The sequence below is a fragment of the Stomoxys calcitrans genome, chromosome 3 (assembly GCF_963082655.1).
Source record: "Stomoxys calcitrans chromosome 3, idStoCalc2.1, whole genome shotgun sequence".
NCBI lineage: Eukaryota > Metazoa > Arthropoda > Insecta > Diptera > Muscidae > Stomoxys > Stomoxys calcitrans.
The window spans coordinates 94,536,279-94,556,951 of NC_081554.1; the positions used below are offsets into that span (position 1 = coordinate 94,536,279).

At 41.4% G+C, this 20,673-nt stretch overlaps 1 protein-coding gene across 1 annotated transcript; it reads right to left on the reverse strand.

Annotated features, from left to right (window-relative positions):
• Positions 1-1,254: 1,254 nt before the first annotated feature.
• On the reverse strand, positions 1,255-6,191 carry LOC106086577 (peroxisomal biogenesis factor 19). The gene is made up of 4 exons (XM_013251308.2): positions 5,982-6,191; positions 5,644-5,758; positions 5,276-5,579; positions 1,255-1,862 (listed from the first exon to the last, which is right to left on the reverse strand). The coding sequence occupies exons 1-4, from the start codon at positions 6,028-6,030 to the stop codon at positions 1,458-1,460; spliced, it is 873 nt and encodes a 290-aa protein (XP_013106762.1). The 5' UTR covers positions 6,031-6,191; the 3' UTR covers positions 1,255-1,457.
• Positions 6,192-20,673: the final 14,482 nt, after the last annotated feature.

A 20,673-nucleotide genomic window follows, 5' to 3' on the forward strand; every position in this document is an offset into this window, starting at 1 on the left:
CCTAACTATTATCTTCTTGAGCGCCCCATAATCTATACATCACCATTCGACACACTATTTCTGACTCCGACGACATCTTGTAGCATGGCTCAAAGTTGTACCAATGTTGCCGATTCTGGGAAACCCACTCCCAAAGCATTCAGTTGAGTTGCAACCTTGTCCCTCGCTTTCCTTATAGCCTCTGTTTCCATGTTATGGTATCCTTACGTTGCTTAAGTAGCCGTTTTTTCTACTAGTTTTTGTGCCTTTTTGAGCTTTTTTCTTTGTGAGCTTTGTCCAATGACTCTTTATTTCATCATCGCATAGCATCACACAGATCATATTTTTCAAAAACTGGTTGATATTAATATTTTCGTGATTGAAGCAAATGCAATTAAAAAGTTAATTGGATCAATTAATTTCGTGATTGAAACCGATTTTATTTTTGGCTGTGTACTGCACTAACAAATCTGTGGCACCTCTTCCCAAAACCCCATACTTTTGGGAAAACTCACACGATCGCGTTTTTGTTCATAGGGGTGTCCACGGACCTTTGCACAAATCATTCATTTTTCAGGAGGTAAACATCTGTCTACAGAATGTTATAGAAATTTTCAAAAAAATTTCAATAATTTTTTATTGGATCAATTAAAAAATAATTGAAAGTTTTAAAAAATTTCAATTAATAAAAAACAAAAATTAATTAAAAATTTCAATTATTTTTTAATTCAGCACTCATTTTTTTTAAATTATTGAATATGCAAATTTTTAATTACAAACGGTGATTGATATTACCATTTTCCTGATTGAATTAGTTTCAATTAAAAATTATTTTGGAACAATTATTTTCGTGATTGAAACCGATTTGTTGTCGGTATCGAGTATATCAGAGGCCGGGTGGTTCTGGCTCTTGTTTAAATACGGCTCTTGCTTAAATACTCGATATGGGACGAGTTATTGGCGCTTTTAAATAACCAATGGCCATAAAGTTCGCGCGGTGATCGGTCCTATGGATTGGAACCACCTTGCTCACGTACAGGAGCATGGCGAGGTTGTCTGCCTCCGCGTACAAATATGTGGCTACTATAACAACAAATTTTACCATTAGCGTAGCTAGGGGGGATGCTTTAAACTTTGGATCAACTCAAACAAGTTTTATGTTTTAAGTTTCTATTTATTTACGCATAACTGTATTCGTTCGTTTTTACCAATTATATCCATACATAAATTAAATGCATTATATTGCATTTTTTGAATATCGTTCTATACATAAAATCGTTGAAATTAGGAAAGATTTATTTTATCCAAAACCAACAAAATATTAATAAAAATAGATATCAAATCCAAAAAAACCAGAGACCGTGCTAAAATGATTGAATATAACCTATAATAGCACGCTGCATTTGAAAATACGAAACTTAAAATAACAATTGGTTTGAAAATAAATATATTGCAATTAATAAAAACTAATAAAAATGCTACATCATGGGGCACTGGGGATTTCCGGCTACCGCACCTGCTGCGGCGGGATCTAACATAGGTAAATCTCCAGCAGTTTCTGCTAAGATTTCTTCCGGGGGTTGGCCGTATTCTTGCAGTTTACGCATGTCCTCCAATACAACTTTGAATTTGTCACGTTTTTCTTTGGCCGAATCATTGGGATTTTCGTTTTCCAGATGACTTTCGATTACTTTATATAATTCCAATTGCTTCTCATAGCGATCCTTGTCTTCGGCTGATAATTTACTGCCATTCTCTTCCAAATATTTTGGATATTTTTCTAATAGTTCTTTGATGCTGGGCAAAAGAATTTCAGCAGAGAGCAACGATTGCATCATGCCCTCCATGAATGGCAAAAACATATTACCATCATCAGCACCAGCCTGTAAGAGATAATGTATAATACACAAAAAGTATTAATCAAAGTATTACATTCGTTTTTTTATACAATTAACAGCCTTGAGCGCAAAATTTTTATTTCTTTTATAAGCCTGAATTGAGTTGAGTTAGTTTGTTCAACTAAATGCAGATATGTCAATACCATCTCAAAACACATTCATATATGGGTCGTTTCCCCAGCGATCGTTAGCTGCCATATATAGAGTCAAGCAAATACAATAAATTTACGTACACATCGTTCATTCAACAAAAACCAGATATAAATGCTTACTATGTAAAATTTCTTAACATGACTCTTTTTATTTTGCTGAATCATATATTCATCTAGCCAACAGATATAACAAAAGTCACTCCTTATATGCACCCTAATATCTATGAAAAAGAGAAAAGCTAGAAAAATAAATCATCTTTATACGTTTAAGCTTGTAAATAAAATTTTTAATGCCAAGGTATAGCTCAAAATTTACTTATTACTTTGTAAAAGTGATCCGCACCGCAGATACAATAGATAGGCCTGGCGGCAATAGTGTATATGCAGCCCATTGAGGCCTATATTTGGAACTGTGCCGCCAGGGTTGCGCTAAGGATGAGGTAGCTCGGCATTCTATAGGAGAATGGTTGCGGCCACAGTTTGATTCTGGGTACTATGGATGTGGAGGGTAGCCTAAGGAGGATCTCCGACTACCTGGCTCCAGTACCGACTGGAATGAGGGCATTCGCGATTCGATTTCCTGAGAGTGACGAATGGAGGACGAATGCGAGGATGAGACCTCGATCTACATAGATGGATCCAAGATGGAGTCAGGGACTTTGAAGTCCCTGGATTGGCTCCGGACCCACGATGTGAAGCTGAAATGGGTGCCTGGGCATGAGGGGATTCCATGGAATGAGAGGGCGGGCCAGTGCGCCAGGAGGGGTTCGTTTGCGCCAGGAGGGGTTCGTTTGCGCCGGACGGACCAGTCATCTGTCTTGCCTACGTGACATTTGTCGAGCTACTGACCACAGTAGAGCGGATGGCCTGGGCGACCTCAGTGGGTGGTTGCCGGACTGCAAAGGCCTATGGCCGGTCATCGACACGAGGAGGACGAGGAATTTGCTGGCGTTCGATAAGAGGTCGATGAGTACCTTGACAAGGGTCATAATCGGATACTGCGACATAGGCCGCATGGGGAGTTGCCTCGAGAGAATAAGAGACTACTGAGCATTTGTCGTGTTCATGTCCTGGTCTGCAGGGATGTAGGCTCTTCTTTCTGGGGCGCCGTTTCTTTTGTGATGAGGGTGAATTTGCGAACGTACCTCTGGTTTGCCTCCTAAGATTTGTTGAAGGAAAAGGATGGTTCCGACGGGGGTGCCATAAGCTCCGGCGTAGGTACATCCGTGCTTGCGTGGGTATGAGCGTTTCCTCACCCCCGCTCGGATTCTCCATTCCTCCTGTCTTTCTTTTATTCGTGCATAACCTCTAGTCCGAGGTCTCACATCTTTTTTCTACAATGGGCCAAACTGGCCTCCGAGTGAACTCACCTTTGGTGGGCAACCTACTCAACCTAACCTAAACTAACCTTTGTAAAAGCAATATTAGATTGTAATATATTTGAAATATATCATTACGTGAAATTAAAAAAAAAAAATCGGAAAACCACTTCCATGTGTACAGAGAATTATAAATAGTTGGCATTTTTCACGAAACTTAATGTAGATTTGAAATAGGTTTATTTGACAGATCAAATAAACCTATTCAAATCTACATTATGTTTTGTGAATAAGGCTGTAATACTTTAGTCGTAAACCCTCGATCAGAAATACCTTATATATTACCGCCCAGAGAAGGACGCTCCATTTTGGTCACAGTGTCTCAAGTCCAAAATCGTCTGCAGTTAAGCCGACATTATATGTGTATAAATGTAGCGATAAAAAATTAAATCCCTTTACTTTTCAAAATATTCTGCATAGGACTGGCTGTGTACCACGTCAAAAGCAACACGACCAATTGTTTTCAGCTTGCTACATAATACTTATGGGAGGCCACCGTAGCGCAGAGGTTATCATGTCCGCCTATGACGCTGAACGCCTGGGTTCGAATCTTGGCGAGACCATCAGAAAAAAAATTTTCAGCGGTGGTCTTCCCCTCCTAATGGTGGCAACATTTGTGAGGTACTATGCCATGTAAAACTTCTCTCTAGAGGTGTCGCACTGCGGCACGCCGTTCGGAGGAATGTTCATGGGCAAAATTTGCATTTGCATAATACTTAGGAGATATCGACATCCTTTCATACAACAACATTTTTATACAACATTTTTTGTTTGGGTGGCCTGAAAATAATGGGGGAAAATTTCATTAGGTTTCGGAAGAAAAAAATATTATTTCACAGTTAAACCATGACATTGCCTCCATATGGTTTGGGGTGCCCAGGCTTTGATAAACAAGATTTTATTCTAGAAATAATTGATAAACATAGCTATTTAAACCTAATCTATCATATTCAGTTAAATTTGGGATCAAGTGCAGAAAAACGTTGTACAAATCAAACATTAAATTTTCAACTAACCGCTGAAGTAATTGTTAACAACTTTTTACATCCGTGAAAGCATTTGACATTGATCCAATTGGCTAAATCGGAAAAGTGCACGAAAAGAGTAGGTAGAAACCTGTAACAAAATATTTGTTCATGGCTACCATTCCTCTTAAAGGATTTAGTAGAAATCGGTTAAAGGGCCTTTCGGTAATTAATTAAAATCATGTTTTTTTTTGTAAAATCAGCTTATTTCTACAAGTTGGCGATCGAAAAAAGGTAAGCGGTCCTGGTCAGGGGAGAAAACGATGTAAATGCAAATTGTCAATGAAACTTCCACTAAGGAACAGGGACAAAATTCTCACATATCACCGAGTCATGTCAGATTAAAGTTTAAGCTCAATGACCCTCCCCCTTTATAGCCGAGTTTGAACGGCATGCCGCAGTGCGACACCTCTTTCTGCTAGCAACAAAAAGGTGTCTCCACAAAGGGAATAACCTCCTCTGAAAGTTTTTTATGATGTTCTCGCCAGGATTCGAACTAAGGCGTTCAGCGGACGTTCATAGGCGGACATGATAATCTCTGCTCTTAGGTGGAAAAACGATATATTCGGATAAATCAAAAAATATCCCTAATAATATGAAAATCAAAATGCTAATACAATCAGAAATTTTAAAAACAACATTTCCCAACAAAGCGGGGTTAGGGGTTATAGTAGTGTCAAGCTTACTTTCGATTACCACATAAATACAATATGTATTTTTGTTTTTTACTTTATGTTCCAAAACAAATGCAAAATGCAATGGACTAAGAGACCCACAGAAGTGTAAGCAAATTTAAATTAACATTTTGCTTGTCATTATTCTTTTAAACTGTACAGACTTACATTTTCCAAGCTCAAACTGCCAAACATATTTGCTACATCTGTTTCTGAGACAGGCGCAGCTAAATTGTCTGTTCCTTCTTGCAGTCCCTTCAACGCCTGTGCTATGCTATCCGAATATTTGGCAACTTCTTCATCGCTGGCTGAATTTTCACCTTGTAACGTCATAGCAGCGGCTTCGGCCATTTTCTTAAAACCTGCCATGATTTGTTCAGGGTCTTGTGGCATTGGTGGCACATCTCCGGAAGGTGTGTCAGGTCCACCAAACAACGTATTCATTCGTTCTGCCAATAATTTGGCTTGTTCTCTGTAATGATAAAAACACAAGGCATCAAACATAAATTGGAGTAGATGTAATATAAATAACTCACAAAAAGAATTCTTCAGAATCTGCACCCTCTGCCTCTTGTGCTTCTGAATTTGTACCGTTGGATGAGCCTCCATTTGTGGCCTTTTGATCATCCTTTCCAAAGTCTTGCAAAGCATCTTGAATTTAGAAGAAATCGGTTAAGTATAAAAATACCTATTACATAATTTTTATTCATAATTTCACGTTGTCGTGCAAATTTTCTCATCGTCCCTTTAATTCGTTAAACAAATGCTTGTGTGTACAAGATTAAGACGCTCATCTTCCCATCGTCCATCGCCAGCAATTTGATCATTGGACTATTAAATGTATGACGTTGTTGTTGTTGTGCTATTAACTTACTATCCAACAATTCATTTAAGTCATCATTCGGCTTCTGTTGGTCGGCCATGGCACGTGATTTCCTTTTTTTGTTGTTAAATAAAAAAATATACAAAAAGACTTCTGAAAATGTAGTCCCCTACTCCTTTATTGTTTAAATAAATTCAGCCAAACGTGGGTAGTGCGTAATTATTGCTCGTTACCGGGTGTTGTTCGGAACTAGGGTTGCCAAGAGTAACGAATAATAAATTTCTTGGGCATTTCTAACATGCTAATATTATCAAATAATAAAAATATGAATAACAAAAGGATTTTACAAAGCGTACAATGATTTTAAATAAAGAACATATATATACAATGATGATGCAAAAATCTCTTCTTCGATATTCTGTATGTCTATTAAACCGTTATTTGCTATTTTTTATTTTAGTATTATGTACTGAAAATTACGTTTAATCTGTTATTACTATCTGATATCGAATAAAATAGATAAACATTCCATCCAGGTCTGCTAACTTCCACTGGATAGGACTCAATTTTATCCCAGCTATTGTGCTTAAATTTCCCTTTTTTAACGAAAATTAGTGATTCAAATGGACGGCAATCCGGCAATTGCATAATTGACTTGAACACAAGATATATTAACACAGGTAGTGTACAGCAAACAGCTGAGTATAATTTTTTCTCGCGAGGTGAACTATCCATGACATAAGGTCTGTTCGCGTACTTTTCCAGTAAAAATTTGCAGGAGGGCAAGAGCCAATTTACTCTCTTTAAAAAAATTGCATACAAAAGTACGCGAACGACTTCCAGTAAAAATATGTAGAAAAACAGGTGATTTTTGTTTTGGGTATTTTCGGTATTTTCCTTAGATAAGCATAGATAGAAGGGGAGCCATTTGTATATCCGAGATCTTCGGGCCGCTGGACAGCCATCACAAATTACCGTGCAATTCCATGGCAGCCGGTTCTACGTGCCGCATTGGCCCGATGGACTCTTTTAGTGTAAAACACACTGCTACAACACAACAACCGTGCACGAAGCTACGAATGTCATCCGTGTCGCCATGGCGCTAGTTCCAGACAGAATCTCTACACTGATGCTGAAGAATCTGTATCTGCCTGGTCCATACAAGTGTCCTCAGCCTATTTGAACACTATTATACATGACATAATTACCAGGAATTGTACCGTAAGCAGCTGAGTACAATTTTGTCTTTCGAAGTGCACTATCTGTCAACGAGTTTTAGTTGTGTGTGTATTATAGTTAAGAACCATGGCACACACAAACAACGAAAAATGGCGCGAACTAGTAACATACTCAAAATCAGAGTTGCACTTATCACTGATTTTGACAGATAGTGCACTCAATATTTTGAGTATTCGCCGAGCATCAGCATGCATAGGACTACAACTGCTTTAAATGCCATCACGATATACAAAAGTACACTTGTTGTGCTGACAAAGATACTTCCCCCTTAACAAATTCAAAGGAACAGCGTTGGTTTCATCTTTGTTTGTATGTATTATAGTTAAGAACCATACACACACAAACAACGAGAAACGGCGCGGAATAGTTACATATACAAAATCAGATTTGCACTTAAAACTGATTTTGACTGATAGTGCATTCAATATTTTGTTTGTTGGTCTACCATGGCGAAACAATTAAAGGTGGGGTCATTTGAACAACAACCACAAATCATATGGTGAAATCTGCCATCTTGTCATCCAAGGCGGATTTATTAAGGTGGTCTCACGAGAACAGCTGTTAACAGCCGGCTAAGTTTGACGGTATTAAGGTGTCAGATTTTTGTTTGCATTCTCTTTGTTGTCACCTTCTTTCTCGCATATATTCTGCTCATGTATGCACACATATACACATACGCATGCAAATTTCTTTGAGTATGTTGGTAAAACGTCGATCAGCTTGATGGATGGCGGATTGCACCATATGATTTGTCGTTGTTGTAACCACCTTCATTTGCTTCGCCATGCTTGTCATCAAGCTGGTCGACACTTTTCCAACACGCACAAAAAAATGTGTGTGTGTATACGTGTACGCACATGAGCAGAGAATATGCGAAAAAGAAGATAACAACAAAGAAAATGCAAACAAAAATCTGACATCTTAATGCCGCCAAACCTGGCTGTCTGTTAACAACTGTCTGCGTGAGACCACTTGATTAAATCCGCCTTGTTGGGCTACCAATGTTTGATGTTCTCTCATCTCTCTAAAGAAAGAAGTAAAAGAAAACGTCAGATTTCTATTCGTTACAACTCATAGCCATTTTTTGCTGAGTACAGACTGGTACTACATTCGCTTTTCGCCGATTACTTTTTTAAATAATAGATTTTATAGCAGAAAAACTTGTTGATTTCAATCAGTAGGACATTCCCTCATTAGGTTAGGTTATGTTAGAATTAAGTGGCAGTCTGCCATCAGACTCACTTAGACGTTTTCGTTCATTGTGATACCACAGGAATAGAAGATGTCTTCAAGTTCCTACCGTTGAACCATCCAGATCGCTTTAAAAAGCCCAATAAATTGCGAATGTTCACATCCGCCAAATCAGATACTTCCCCCTTAACAAATTCAAAGGAACAGCGTTGGTTTCATCTTTGTTTGTATGTATTATAGTTAAGAACCATACACACACAAACAACGAGAAACGGCGCGGAATAGTTACATATACAAAATCAGATTTGCACTTAAAACTGATTTTGACTGATAGTGCATTCAATATTTTGTTTGTTGGTCTACCATGGCGAAACAATTAAAGGTGGGGTCATTTGAACAACAACCACAAATCATATGGTGAAATCTGCCATCTTGTCATCCAAGGCGGATTTATTAAGGTGGTCTCACGAGAACAGCTGTTAACAGCCGGCTAAGTTTGACGGTATTAAGGTGTCAGATTTTTGTTTGCATTCTCTTTGTTGTCACCTTCTTTCTCGCATATATTCTGCTCATGTATGCACACATATACACATACGCATGCAAATTTCTTTGAGTATGTTGGTAAAACGTCGATCAGCTTGATGGATGGCGGATTGCACCATATGATTTGTCGTTGTTGTAACCACCTTCATTTGCTTCGCCATGCTTGTCATCAAGCTGGTCGACACTTTTCCAACACGCACAAAAAAATGTGTGTGTGTATACGTGTACGCACATGAGCAGAGAATATGCGAAAAAGAAGATAACAACAAAGAAAATGCAAACAAAAATCTGACATCTTAATGCCGCCAAACCTGGCTGTCTGTTAACAACTGTCTGCGTGAGACCACTTGTTTAAATCCGCCTTGTTGGGCTACCAATGTTTGATGTTCTCTCATCTCTCTAAAGAAAGAAGTAAAAGAAAACGTCAGATTTCTATTCGTTACAACTCATAGCCATTTTTTGCTGAGTACAGACTGGTACTACATTCGCTTTTCGGCGATTACTTTTTTAAATAATAGATTTTATAGCAGAAAAACTTGTTGATTTCAATCAGTAGGACATTCCCTCATTAGGTTAGGTTATGTTAGAATTAAGTGGCAGTCTGCCATCAGACTCACTTAGACGTTTTCGTTCATTGTGATACCACAGGAATAGAAGATGTCTTCAAGTTCCTACCGTTGAACCATCCAGATCGCTTTAAAAAGCCCAATAAATTGCGAATGTTCACATCCGCCAAATCAGATAGGTTCTCAAAAAGTGAGAACCTAAAGTGGAACTCCTTCTGACTGCTAGTGCGGGACACACACAGAAGGTTTTCTATAGTCTTTTCTTCTTCGATGTCCTCACAGCTTCTGCAAAAGTATTTGCTGGCAACCTTAAGTCTGTCAGCATGTTTTCCGATTAGACAGTGACCTGTCATGACGGACACAATGACTGAGACGCATGTTCTAGCCAATGACAGCAAAGCAGTAGACCTCTTCAGGTCTAGATTAGGCCACGTAGTTTTGGAATGCTCACAACCCCCTCTTTGTTGTCTTTCGGGCCTGGTCCTGAAAACTTAGCTTACATGTCGCTAGAGGCATACCCACAGATTCCAGTATACCTGGAGTGTGTAGGGATACTGGAATCTGGTGAATTTTGAATTGTTCAGCCATTTCGTTGAGAGATCTGCGACAGTAGAGGGCTGTTTTTGTGTTCAGAAATACGTTCACTACGCATGGCTGCCTGGCTGTCTGAGAAGATATTTATGTCAATCGTCGTAATGACAATATATCTTAGCCATTCCACCACTTCCTTAATTGCAACGATCTCCGCTTGATACACACTGCAGTGGTCGGGTAACCTTTTCGATATGACCAGTTCTAGATCTTTAGAGTACACCCAAAGCCCACCTGGTCGTTTAGTTTGGAACCATACGTATAGAAGTCTATGTAACTTCTGTTACCAGGGATATCGTAGTTCCAATCGGTTCTATCAGGAATAGTGGTACAGGTAGGGTGTAATCCACACTGCCTGGAACATCGGATATTGTATCAAGAATAACACAGTGTCCGTACCCGGCACATGGCCAAAGAGAAAGCTCCCTTAACCTCGCAATTTGGGTAGCCACAAGTTCCAGAGGCATAAGATGTAGCATCAAATTCAGTGCGTCAGATGGTGTCGTCCTCAGTGCGGCTGTGATGCACAAACAAGCCATCCTTTAGATCCGGTTAAGTATTGAGCAGCAGGTGGACTTTTGAAGAGACGTTCATCAAACTACAACACCATATAGCATCTTAGGTCTAACAACTGCAGTATATACCCAATGCATGACATGCTGTCTAAACCCCAAATGGCTCTCTTGCAGGTGTATAGGGCAAGAGTTGCCTTTCTTGCCCTTTCCAAAATGTTGGATTTGAAGTTCAATTTCCTGTCCAGCAAAACACTCAGGTATTTTGCGTTTTCTGTAAATGGCCCAACTGCTTGATGAAAGCACTTCTTGTTCTGATAATATAATGGCGCAGTGGCAAACTATTGCCCTCTCCATGGAAAATGCCGCGAAATCCGTACTTGGATACCGGAAGCCTCTTCCAAGAAACCCATGGTACGACCAAGAATGTCGAGATCCTACTGAGGCCAAGAAAGCGGCATATAGAGCAACCCTGCAATCAGTAGCAACGCGCCAGATGAAGGTAAGTTATCGGGAGAAAAAGAGAAAGGAGAATCGTCTATTCCGCAAGAAAGGAAAAGGAAATGGAAAGACGTGAGTGTGAGCTAATTGAGATGTACAGGAGTTAGAATGAAGTCCGAAAATTCTACCAAAGAATTACAATAAATATCAAACCGATGGCTTTGGTGCAGGCATATCCTCCTGCGCAGGCCACCGTAGCGCAGAGGTTAGCATGTCCGCCTATGACGCTGAAAGCCTGGGTTCGTATCTTGGCGAGACCATCAGAAAAAAATTTTCAGCGGTGGTTTTCCCCTCCAAATGCTGGCAACATTTGTGAGGTACAATGCCATGTAAAACTTCTCTCCAAAGAGGTGTCGCACTGCGGCACGCCGTTCGGACTCTGCTATAAAAAGGAGGCCCCTTATCATTGAGCTTAAAACTTGAATCGGACTGCACTCATTGATATGTGAGAAGTTTGCCTCTGTTCCTTAGTGGAATGTTAATGGGTAAAATTTGCAAAAAAAAATGCATTACATCCTCCTGCAGAGACAAAGAAGGAAATCTGATAACTGACACAGATAGCATGCTGAGGATATGGAAAGTACATTTTACCAAACTGCTAGTGTCCGACGTTGGCGGCGAAGAGGACACCGCAGAACCAGTCAATGATGATGGTATAGAATGTTTACCTCCTAGCCAGAATGAGGTCCAAGCAGCAGTGACCCGACTAAAGAACAATAAGGCGGCAGGAGCCGACGGGTTACCCACTGAACTATTTAAGACCGGAGGAGACACGCTGATAAGGCGTATGCATCAGCTTATCTGTGCAATCTGGCTAGAAGAACGCATACCCGATGATTGGAATATCAGCATACTATGTTCCGTATACAAGAAAGGAGACAAGACGGAATGTGCCAAATACAGAGGAATAAGTCTCCTCCCCATCGCATACAAGACACTCTCGAGCGTACTGTATGAAAGATTAAAACCTAAAGTCAATGAGATAATTGGCCCTGTAAAAAATGGAGAAAGTTGGGAACCACAACTTTGAGATAGTAACTCTATCTACCTCGGCACCGCCGTAACTGAAACGAATGACACCAGTTTGGTGAGGCAGTGCTTGGAATATTTGAGAGAAAGATTCTTCGTAAAATATATTGACCAGTTTGCGATAATGGAGAATATAGGCGACGTATGAACCACGAGCTGAGTGATCTGTATGACGACGATAGCATAGTTACACGCATCAAAATACAACGGCTGCGTTGGCTAGGTCATATTGTCAGAATGGATAAAGAATCTCCAGCTAAGAAGTCTTTTGAAGGCAAACACGGGAAGACCAAAAGCCCGATGGAAAGATCAAGTGGTGGGAGACACCTCGAAACTTGTGTCAGAGATTTTATAATGAACGCAGAAGATCGAGGCGCTTGGAACGCTATTCTACGTTCGGCTAGTGGAACAAATGTTCTATCATAGCGAATTACAGTAAGGTAAAGTAAGTAAATGGAACATTCTCTCCACCCAAGGAGATAGCTTCCACTGTAGGCATCTTGTATCTCCTGCTGAAAAGAACTACTTCTGCCTTGCGTCGATTTATACCTAGACCACTTTCAGTAGCCCACTTTGCCCCTAACCGCAATTGCCACGTCATCATCAAACGCGATCGGTTTTACGCCTTTTTCTTCCAGAGACAATAATATATTCTTAATGGCTATATTCCAAAGTAGAGGAGACAGTACATCTCCTTGAGGAGTTCCACCGCTGACCCATGTTTTTAGATCCACAGATCCCAAGGCTTCCGTAATGCATCTTTTAGTAAGTAAGTTATTAATAAATTTTCTTACAGTAGAGTTGATGCCTAGAAACTCCAACTCCTTCATGATTGACGTCGGTTTTACGTCATTAAAAGCACCTTCAATGTCAAGAAATTCTACCATTGTATATTCCTTGACAGCGAGAGAATCCTCTTTGTAGCCGACGAGGTCGTGGAGGGCTGTTTTAGTGGATTTGCCTTTACTATATGCATGCTGCTGCCGCGACAGACGATATCCAGAGGTCAACCTCTCAAGAGTCTTCGGCATAAAGAATGACAGACTAATAGGACGAAAATATGATGGTCTAGGCAAATTATAGGCATACTAAGAAAGAATAGGTTAGGCCTTGTCCTCAAGACTCGAACCAAGTTTCTTCGTCAAAAGCCCCCGCTGACCAGTCGTCTGTCGGCTAGTGGAGCCTGGAGCAGCCATGCTACCATTCGAGGTTTTAGTAGCAGACAACATGCTACGGTCTGGTATCATCCTAGGAATAATTGGAGTGGGATAGTCAATGAACTGTCATCAGTGTACTCCGATGTCCTTACGGAATTTTCTGGATCTCCTCCAGTTGGTGTCGATGAAGGCTGGCATCTAGGCTGATACAGACTAGTAGCCTTCGGCGATCAACGCACAATTGAAACGTATCGTTGTGCGCTAAAAAAGATTGGTGAGATCTGGCCAGGTGCAGCACTAGATTTAGTCAAGAAGGACATCGGAGTATACTGATGACAGTGCATTGACTATCCCACTCCAATTATTCCTAGGTATGCAGCCCTGTTCTTCTCCCTTGTCGAAAACTGCCATCACCAAACTGTCCCTAGCGACTTTAGCAACGTTTCTTCGATCCATCTTACGGTAGGTCGCCCTAGTTCTTTTAGGCATGGGATGCCATCCAGGTGACCGCAGCCTTATGGCTGATTGCGGTGCAGTTTCCGAATCTAGACGTGTATTCTTTGTTCTTCTCCCTTGTCGAAAACTGCCATCACCAAACTGTCCCTAGCGACTTTAGCAACGTTTCTTCGACCCATCTTACGGTAGTTCGCCCTAGTTCTTTTAGGCATGGGATGCCGTCCAGGTGACCGCAGCCTTATGGCTGATTGCGGTGCAGTTTCCGAATCTAGACTGGTATTCTTTGGGGGAACCTGTGCAGCGAATTCCCGAGCTCAATTTAGGGAGTCTCTCAACATGCTACGGCTTGATACCATCACCGCAGCTCAACAGGGAGGTTTTTGGGAGTCCATTCTAAGCCTACTCCCGGTCTCTAGATCTGCTGCTCCACTGGAAACAGACGCAGATCATCAACCGCCTTTTGGATACCTCTATCGCAGCTATCCTTGAGTGATTTATATTTTTCTTCCAAATATAATGACCTATTACGAGTTACAGGAAAATTCTTGCGGAGCGAAACAACAAAACATCCGCTCCACTCAACGCTTCAAACAACAAACCGATATCTCTTCTATAAAGCTACCGTAGCGCAGAGTTAGCAAGTTTACCTTTGACTCAAATTCAAAAAGGTCCAGATTCCGGCGAGAACATCAGCAAAGAATTTCAGCTCCTAGTGCTTTCGACATTTGTGAGGTAATTACCTTCGGTAATCAGCCGTCTAAACTCTTCTACTAAGTTATGTCACTCCGCGGCACGTCGTTCGGACTCAACAATAAGAAGGAGTTCCTTTTCCATTGAGATTAGCCTTGTATGTATATGACATCACCCATTGATAGGAGAGAAGAATCCCCTCTATTCCTTAATGGAAATTTCATGGGCAATTCGCTTTGAGCTAAATCTAATCTGAACCGATTTTTGACAAAATTCATAGCGTTCGTCTGTGGGCTAACAAAGTGATCGTGAAAATGCAATATCCATATTGATTACAAAAAACGACAAAAGGATAAACAACACAGAAAGGAACAGAACGTCGTGGCTGAGCCGAATCGGAAACGTTCATTTTATCACAGTAGTGGCGCAGGATACATATCATGTTTTAACTTTAAATGCCATATATATGCCTATTTTGTTTGCGAATTTCATGCAAGGACCTAAAATCCTTAATGTTATCCCTCAGAAAGCACTACATCAACTATGGACGTCGTTGAAGAACAAATTATATTTTGGGACAATATAAATGATTTGAAGCAGACAGCTATATAATTGCATTTGCACCACCGGTTTACAATTTATTGCCGGTATTACGAGGTGTGGCGAATAAAGTATACCACCTGCTTCTGTGTGTATTCATTTATATTTTATTTAGTTGTTGTTGTTGTTGTAGCAGTTTATTGTGTTCTTTCTCTCGTCTGCTTGATCCCGTTGAGTGTCAAGACCCAGGAACTCTGCGACTAAGATGGGGTGCGTCCACAGGGATCTGGGTCTGAGTCGAGTGGGTCCGGCCGGGCAGTTAAACAGGTGACGTGTATCGTGCGGTCCCTGGTTACAATCGGGACAGGTTAAGGTAAGAGTGGCAGTTCCCACAGACCTAGCTCTGTGGGAATTGAGGCGGCTGCATCTGTCGGAAGGTAATTGAGCCAGAACTACTCTGGTTTGCCGGGGGAGGTCGATTTCTTCAGGTGCGGGTGGCGGTCGTTCTCCAAGGACTACATTCACCCGGTAGCCAATTACCCCATCTGCTACCGTGTCTGCATGAATGTTGTTTAGACCTGCTTGATATGCCACTTGATCTAGAGGTTCTCTCTTGTAGCGCTGAACCTCACGCTCTAGATCATGTAGATCTACCTTAAGGCTTCTGGGCGGTGGATATATCCACAAGGTGATGATAAGGATAGTTTCTGCGATAACAGCCCAAAAGGTATTGCTTGGACAGCATTTAGTTATGTCTTCACACTGGAGGTGGTCCACATGAGATCTGAGGAGACAGCCCGCCGCAGTTCGGAGGGCGGCATTCTGACAGATCTGAATATTATTCCATTGCAGCGCCAGTGTGACGAGACCACACTGGCGCTGCATAACTTACCACAGACCGGCCAATTGCTTTGTACGTGGTCAACAAGGTTTCTTTGTCTGCACCCCAAGTGCTACCAGCAAGTGACTTGAGGACCTTGTTTCTACTTTTGACTTTATTGCAGATTGCTGTGGCATGTGAGGAGAATGTGTAAGAACTGTCAAATATGACGCCAAGTATTTTGGGACACTTGATGGTCGGAATCATTTCTCCATCAACCATCACAGTCAGCTCAGTATTCACCTCACGAGTATTTGTAGTGAACAATGTGGCTGAAGATTTGGTGGCGGATATCTTCAGATTTCTTGCAGCGAAATATCAGGCAAGCTCGTTGAGGTAGACGTTCAACCTATCGCAGATGTCATCAATGGGTGGGGGGCCTGATACCATGATCGTACAATCGTCCACGTATGATACGATATCTATGCCGTCTGGAGGGGGTGGAATGGAGGATAGGTAGAGGTTAAGCAGTGCCGGAGATATCACCCCACCTTGGGGAACTCCCTGTTTCACTCTACGGTGTTTCGACTTCTTATCCTTAAATTCCACAAATGACTGGCGACCACACAGATAATTCGCGACCCATCGTTTCAGGCCTGGCTGGAGAGACGTGTCGCATGCCTTCGATAGGTCCAGTGCCACGAGGACCGTCCTATCACATGCCCTGGGCTGATTGAAGCCACGGCAATTGTGTGCGGTGATGGCATGCAAAGCTGTTGTTGTGCTGTGCCGTCTCCGAAATCCATGTTGATGCTCGGCAAATGGAAATTCTCCTACGAGGCTCGGGAGGAGTAATGCCTCAAGCGTCTTTGCCACTGGTGAGAGAAGGGAGATCGGTCTGTACGATTCCCCCAAACTCGGGTCTTTTCCAGGCTTCAGTAGCGGGATCACTCTGCCCATTCTCCAGACATCGGGAACTACAAGAGTGTTCAATGACAGGTTGAGGACAGTGGTAAGGTACTCAACTCCAGGTGAATCCAGATTCTTCAACATCAATGTAGAGATTCCGTTGGGGCCCAACGTCTTTGATGATTTGGCGCCACGGATGACATTCGTAACTTCGCCCACGGTAAATTGTGATGGCTGTTCATGAGCTCGGATACCACGAATACGGCGAATGGCTCTCCTCCTTGCCCTCTCTCTCGGGATGCACAATAAATTGATGTCTCGGAATTTCCTCTCGGCCATAAGCACATCAGAGGGGGGTAGCAGTTCACTGAAGCGGCGATTGGTATACTCTCTGAAGCCAGTCCAATCGGGCTTCTTATAATTGATAAACGTCCGGCGTTCAGAGGTTATGAAGTTGGGTGGTCGGTCGATAATGAGAATTATGGGGAGGTGGTCTGACCCCAAAGAGATGACGGCTTGCCAGGATACGTCACTCAGGAGACCAGGGGATGCAATGGAAATGTCTGGCGAGCTGCTGCTCCTCCTCGCAATCCTAGTGGGGGCATCCTCATTCACCGTGCAAAACGTGGAGCTATCAATCTGCTCTGCCAAAGCTATGCCATGCTGGTCGTTACTTAGGGGAGAATGCCATGACGTGTGATGCGCATTAAAGTCTCCTAAAACCAGACGATTATGTATGGCTCTATCTCGGCAGTACCAGACTTGACTGCTATCCCCATGCATTCCATGTAGGGGTCACTAGCGTCAAGCGCAGGCGAGATAGGTCTATACTGCACGGAATGGTGTATTACGAAGGCTAATCCCCCACCTCCATTCCGATCCTTATGTAGCTGCAGGTGTTGGTCAGCTTTGTCTTCTGGATCGCTGCGACCAATATGCACTTCCGACTCATAAAGTCCACGATCTCATCGATCTTGCCACGAAGTCCGTTGCAGTTTAACTGCAAGAACGATACACTTGCCGGCACTGGACTGGCAATATTTGGGCTAGGATGCTGTCATTGCGTAAATTGCCGTACGGGAGAGGTCGGGGGGGTCACATAGTCCGACGACGAGGATGCCGAAGGCGACGCTTGTGACCCACTGCTGGCTATGTTCGCACAGAACCTTGCGGCATAGCCAGTATGACTATACTCCCGTAGTGAAGTGAGGCTTTATTTAGTAGTTTAGTTCGCGTAGTTTTAATAGAATTCTTTGGCTATAATGCAGATATACCAATAATGGTTAATGTTTTTGTGAAAATCTTGTTCCGATATGATAACATAGAAAAATCATCTGTACACTTTTGTCCCACTGAGCGCGAAAAATCGCAAACCCAGCTCATAAAACCAATATAATCGGTTTTTGGGACACAGCATGAACCCGAAAAATATCCACAACTATGTGGCAGCGAAATAGCTAGAGAATCGCTAACCTAAGCGAATTTAATTTGTTTCGTTCGGTTTTAAACACTCATTCGCCTGGGGCGATAGAGATGAACGTTGAAAGGCTGTGAATGTGTCAAGGTTAAAGGACGAGACGATTAACGAACAATTATCACCCAAAATATTTACGATCATTTGCACATACTCTTGGACAAAAGTCACAATCTATTGCCCCGATGGGAGGACTTTGGTTCTACGAAACATCCAAATGCCTTTTAACGCTGTGTGAGGATGGTCGACAAGGACAAGCACCTCGCTGTGTATATATGTATATGTGTGTGAGAGTGTGCGGTTCGGTTGAAAGGAAATTGTGACCGTAGCGACCAAAAATTGTTAAACCACATAGGCAATGCAAAACAAGAAGAACGAAACGCAAACACGAGAGAGAGAACAGTGAGGTTACTAAGTGGGAAATGGAAATAGTGATGAAAATGATATTAAAGCATGTCGAAGGTCAGTGAAGTCCTGCGGAGACTTTTTTCGCTACCACCGGAGTATGTCTTGGGACGAGGGAAACATTTTTCATAGAATTATTTCTATTATTGGTGGTTATGTTCAGCGGTTCATGAAAACCGCCATGACCACCGCGACCACCCCTGTTTAAACATCATTGTGAGAGACCCCATCGTGTGTGGATTTTGGGTTTTTGTGGCCATAATAAGACAAATTTTAAAGTGAAGCTAATTTGGATATGCTTTGATTTGGTTTAAGGTTGGTTAGTTCCATTTTGGGGGTTTGCAGAAAAACTGTTAACTAGATGCTGCTGTGCTTACTAAAACGTCATAATTTTTCTTAAGCGAACAATTTTAAATATCAATCTTGATTTTCTAATAGAAGTGAAGCATGTAGACATTACTGAAATGTTGCTTCAAATTGACATTTGATAACGCAAACATGGAAATTTGCCCATGAGCATTCCATTAAGGAACAACGAATCCTTCAATGTTAGAACTATTAAATTTGTACATATATTTATAGTAGTTTAATCTGTGTGTTTGCGTTTTCTTTTTTTGAAAATCTTTTTGGGATTCCATTGCAGGATATATCCTGCTATGCGCACTAAAAAAAAGTTGGCCCAAAATTTAAGACTTGTTCTTATTCGTAGGATTTTAGCAACGAAAACGAGTCAAAGAAGCAAAAATTTAAAATAAAGATGCTATCTTTAAATTAAATTTCTAATTTACTAAAGGACATGACCATATGTTTAAATTTTTTTAGATGACTTCCAATTATTTTTTTGCTTGTTTTTATTTGATTTCCCGTACACAAGCCCATGAAGGAAATTTAGATCAAAATACAATGTTTGAAATGTACATATAAGGTGAGTAACATAAAAAGTATTAAACAACTAAAAAGGCCTAAGTGCGGCCGGGCCGAACCTTGGATACCCACCACCTCGGGTATATATGTCAACCTCCTTTCGGCCCGTAGCAGCTATATCGAAATATTTTCCGATTTGGACCAAATACTTATAAGTACAAGTTATTGTTCAAATGTGTATAACAAAATATTGAACTTTTTTGTAGCTATATCTAAAAATAAACCGAGAATCATATACGACACGGATGTCGAAAAGCCTAACATGAGTCACTGTGTCAAATTTCAGTGAAATCGGATTATAAAAACGCCTTTTATGGGCCAAGACTAAATCGAGATATCGGTCTATATGGCAGCTATATCCAAATCTGGACCGATTTGGGCCAAGTTGCAAAAAATGTCGAAGAACCTAACACAACTCAGTGTCCCAAATTTCGGCGAAATCGTTCTATAAATGCGCCTTTAATGGTCCTAAATCCTTAAATCTCGGAGATCGGTCTATATGGAAATGTAGACCGATCTAAGCCAAATTTAAGAAGAATGTCGAAGGGCCCAACACATCTCACTGTCCCAAATTTCGGCGATATCGGACAATAAATGCGCCTTTTATGGGCCCAAAATTAGAAATCGAGAGATCGGTCTCTATGGCAGCTTTATCCAAATTTGCAGAAATATGTCGAGGGGCTTAACTTAACTCACTGTCCAAATTTTGGCGACATCGGACGATAAATGCGCCTTTTATGGGGCGAAAGCCTTAAATCGAGAGATCGGCCTATATGGCAGCTATATCCAAATCTGGACCGATCTGGGCCAAATTGAAGAAGGATGTTCGAGTGGACTAACACAACTCACTGTCCCCAATTTCAGCAAAATCGGATAATAAATGTGGCTTTTATGGGCCAAAAAACCTAAATCGGCGGATCGGTCTATGTGACAGCTGTATCCAAATCTGAACCGATCTGAGCCAAATTAAGGATGTCGAAGGGCCTAACACAACTCACTGTCCCAAATTTAAGCAAAATCGGATAATAAATGTGGCTTTTATGGGCCGAAGACCCAAAATCGGCGGATCGGTCTATATGGGGGCTATATCAAAATATAGTCCGATATAGCCCATATTGAGCACCTCACAGTTTGGAATTCTCGGCTTCGATTTGTGTGGTGTTCATCGTCATCACTGGAAGTTCAGTTGGGAACTA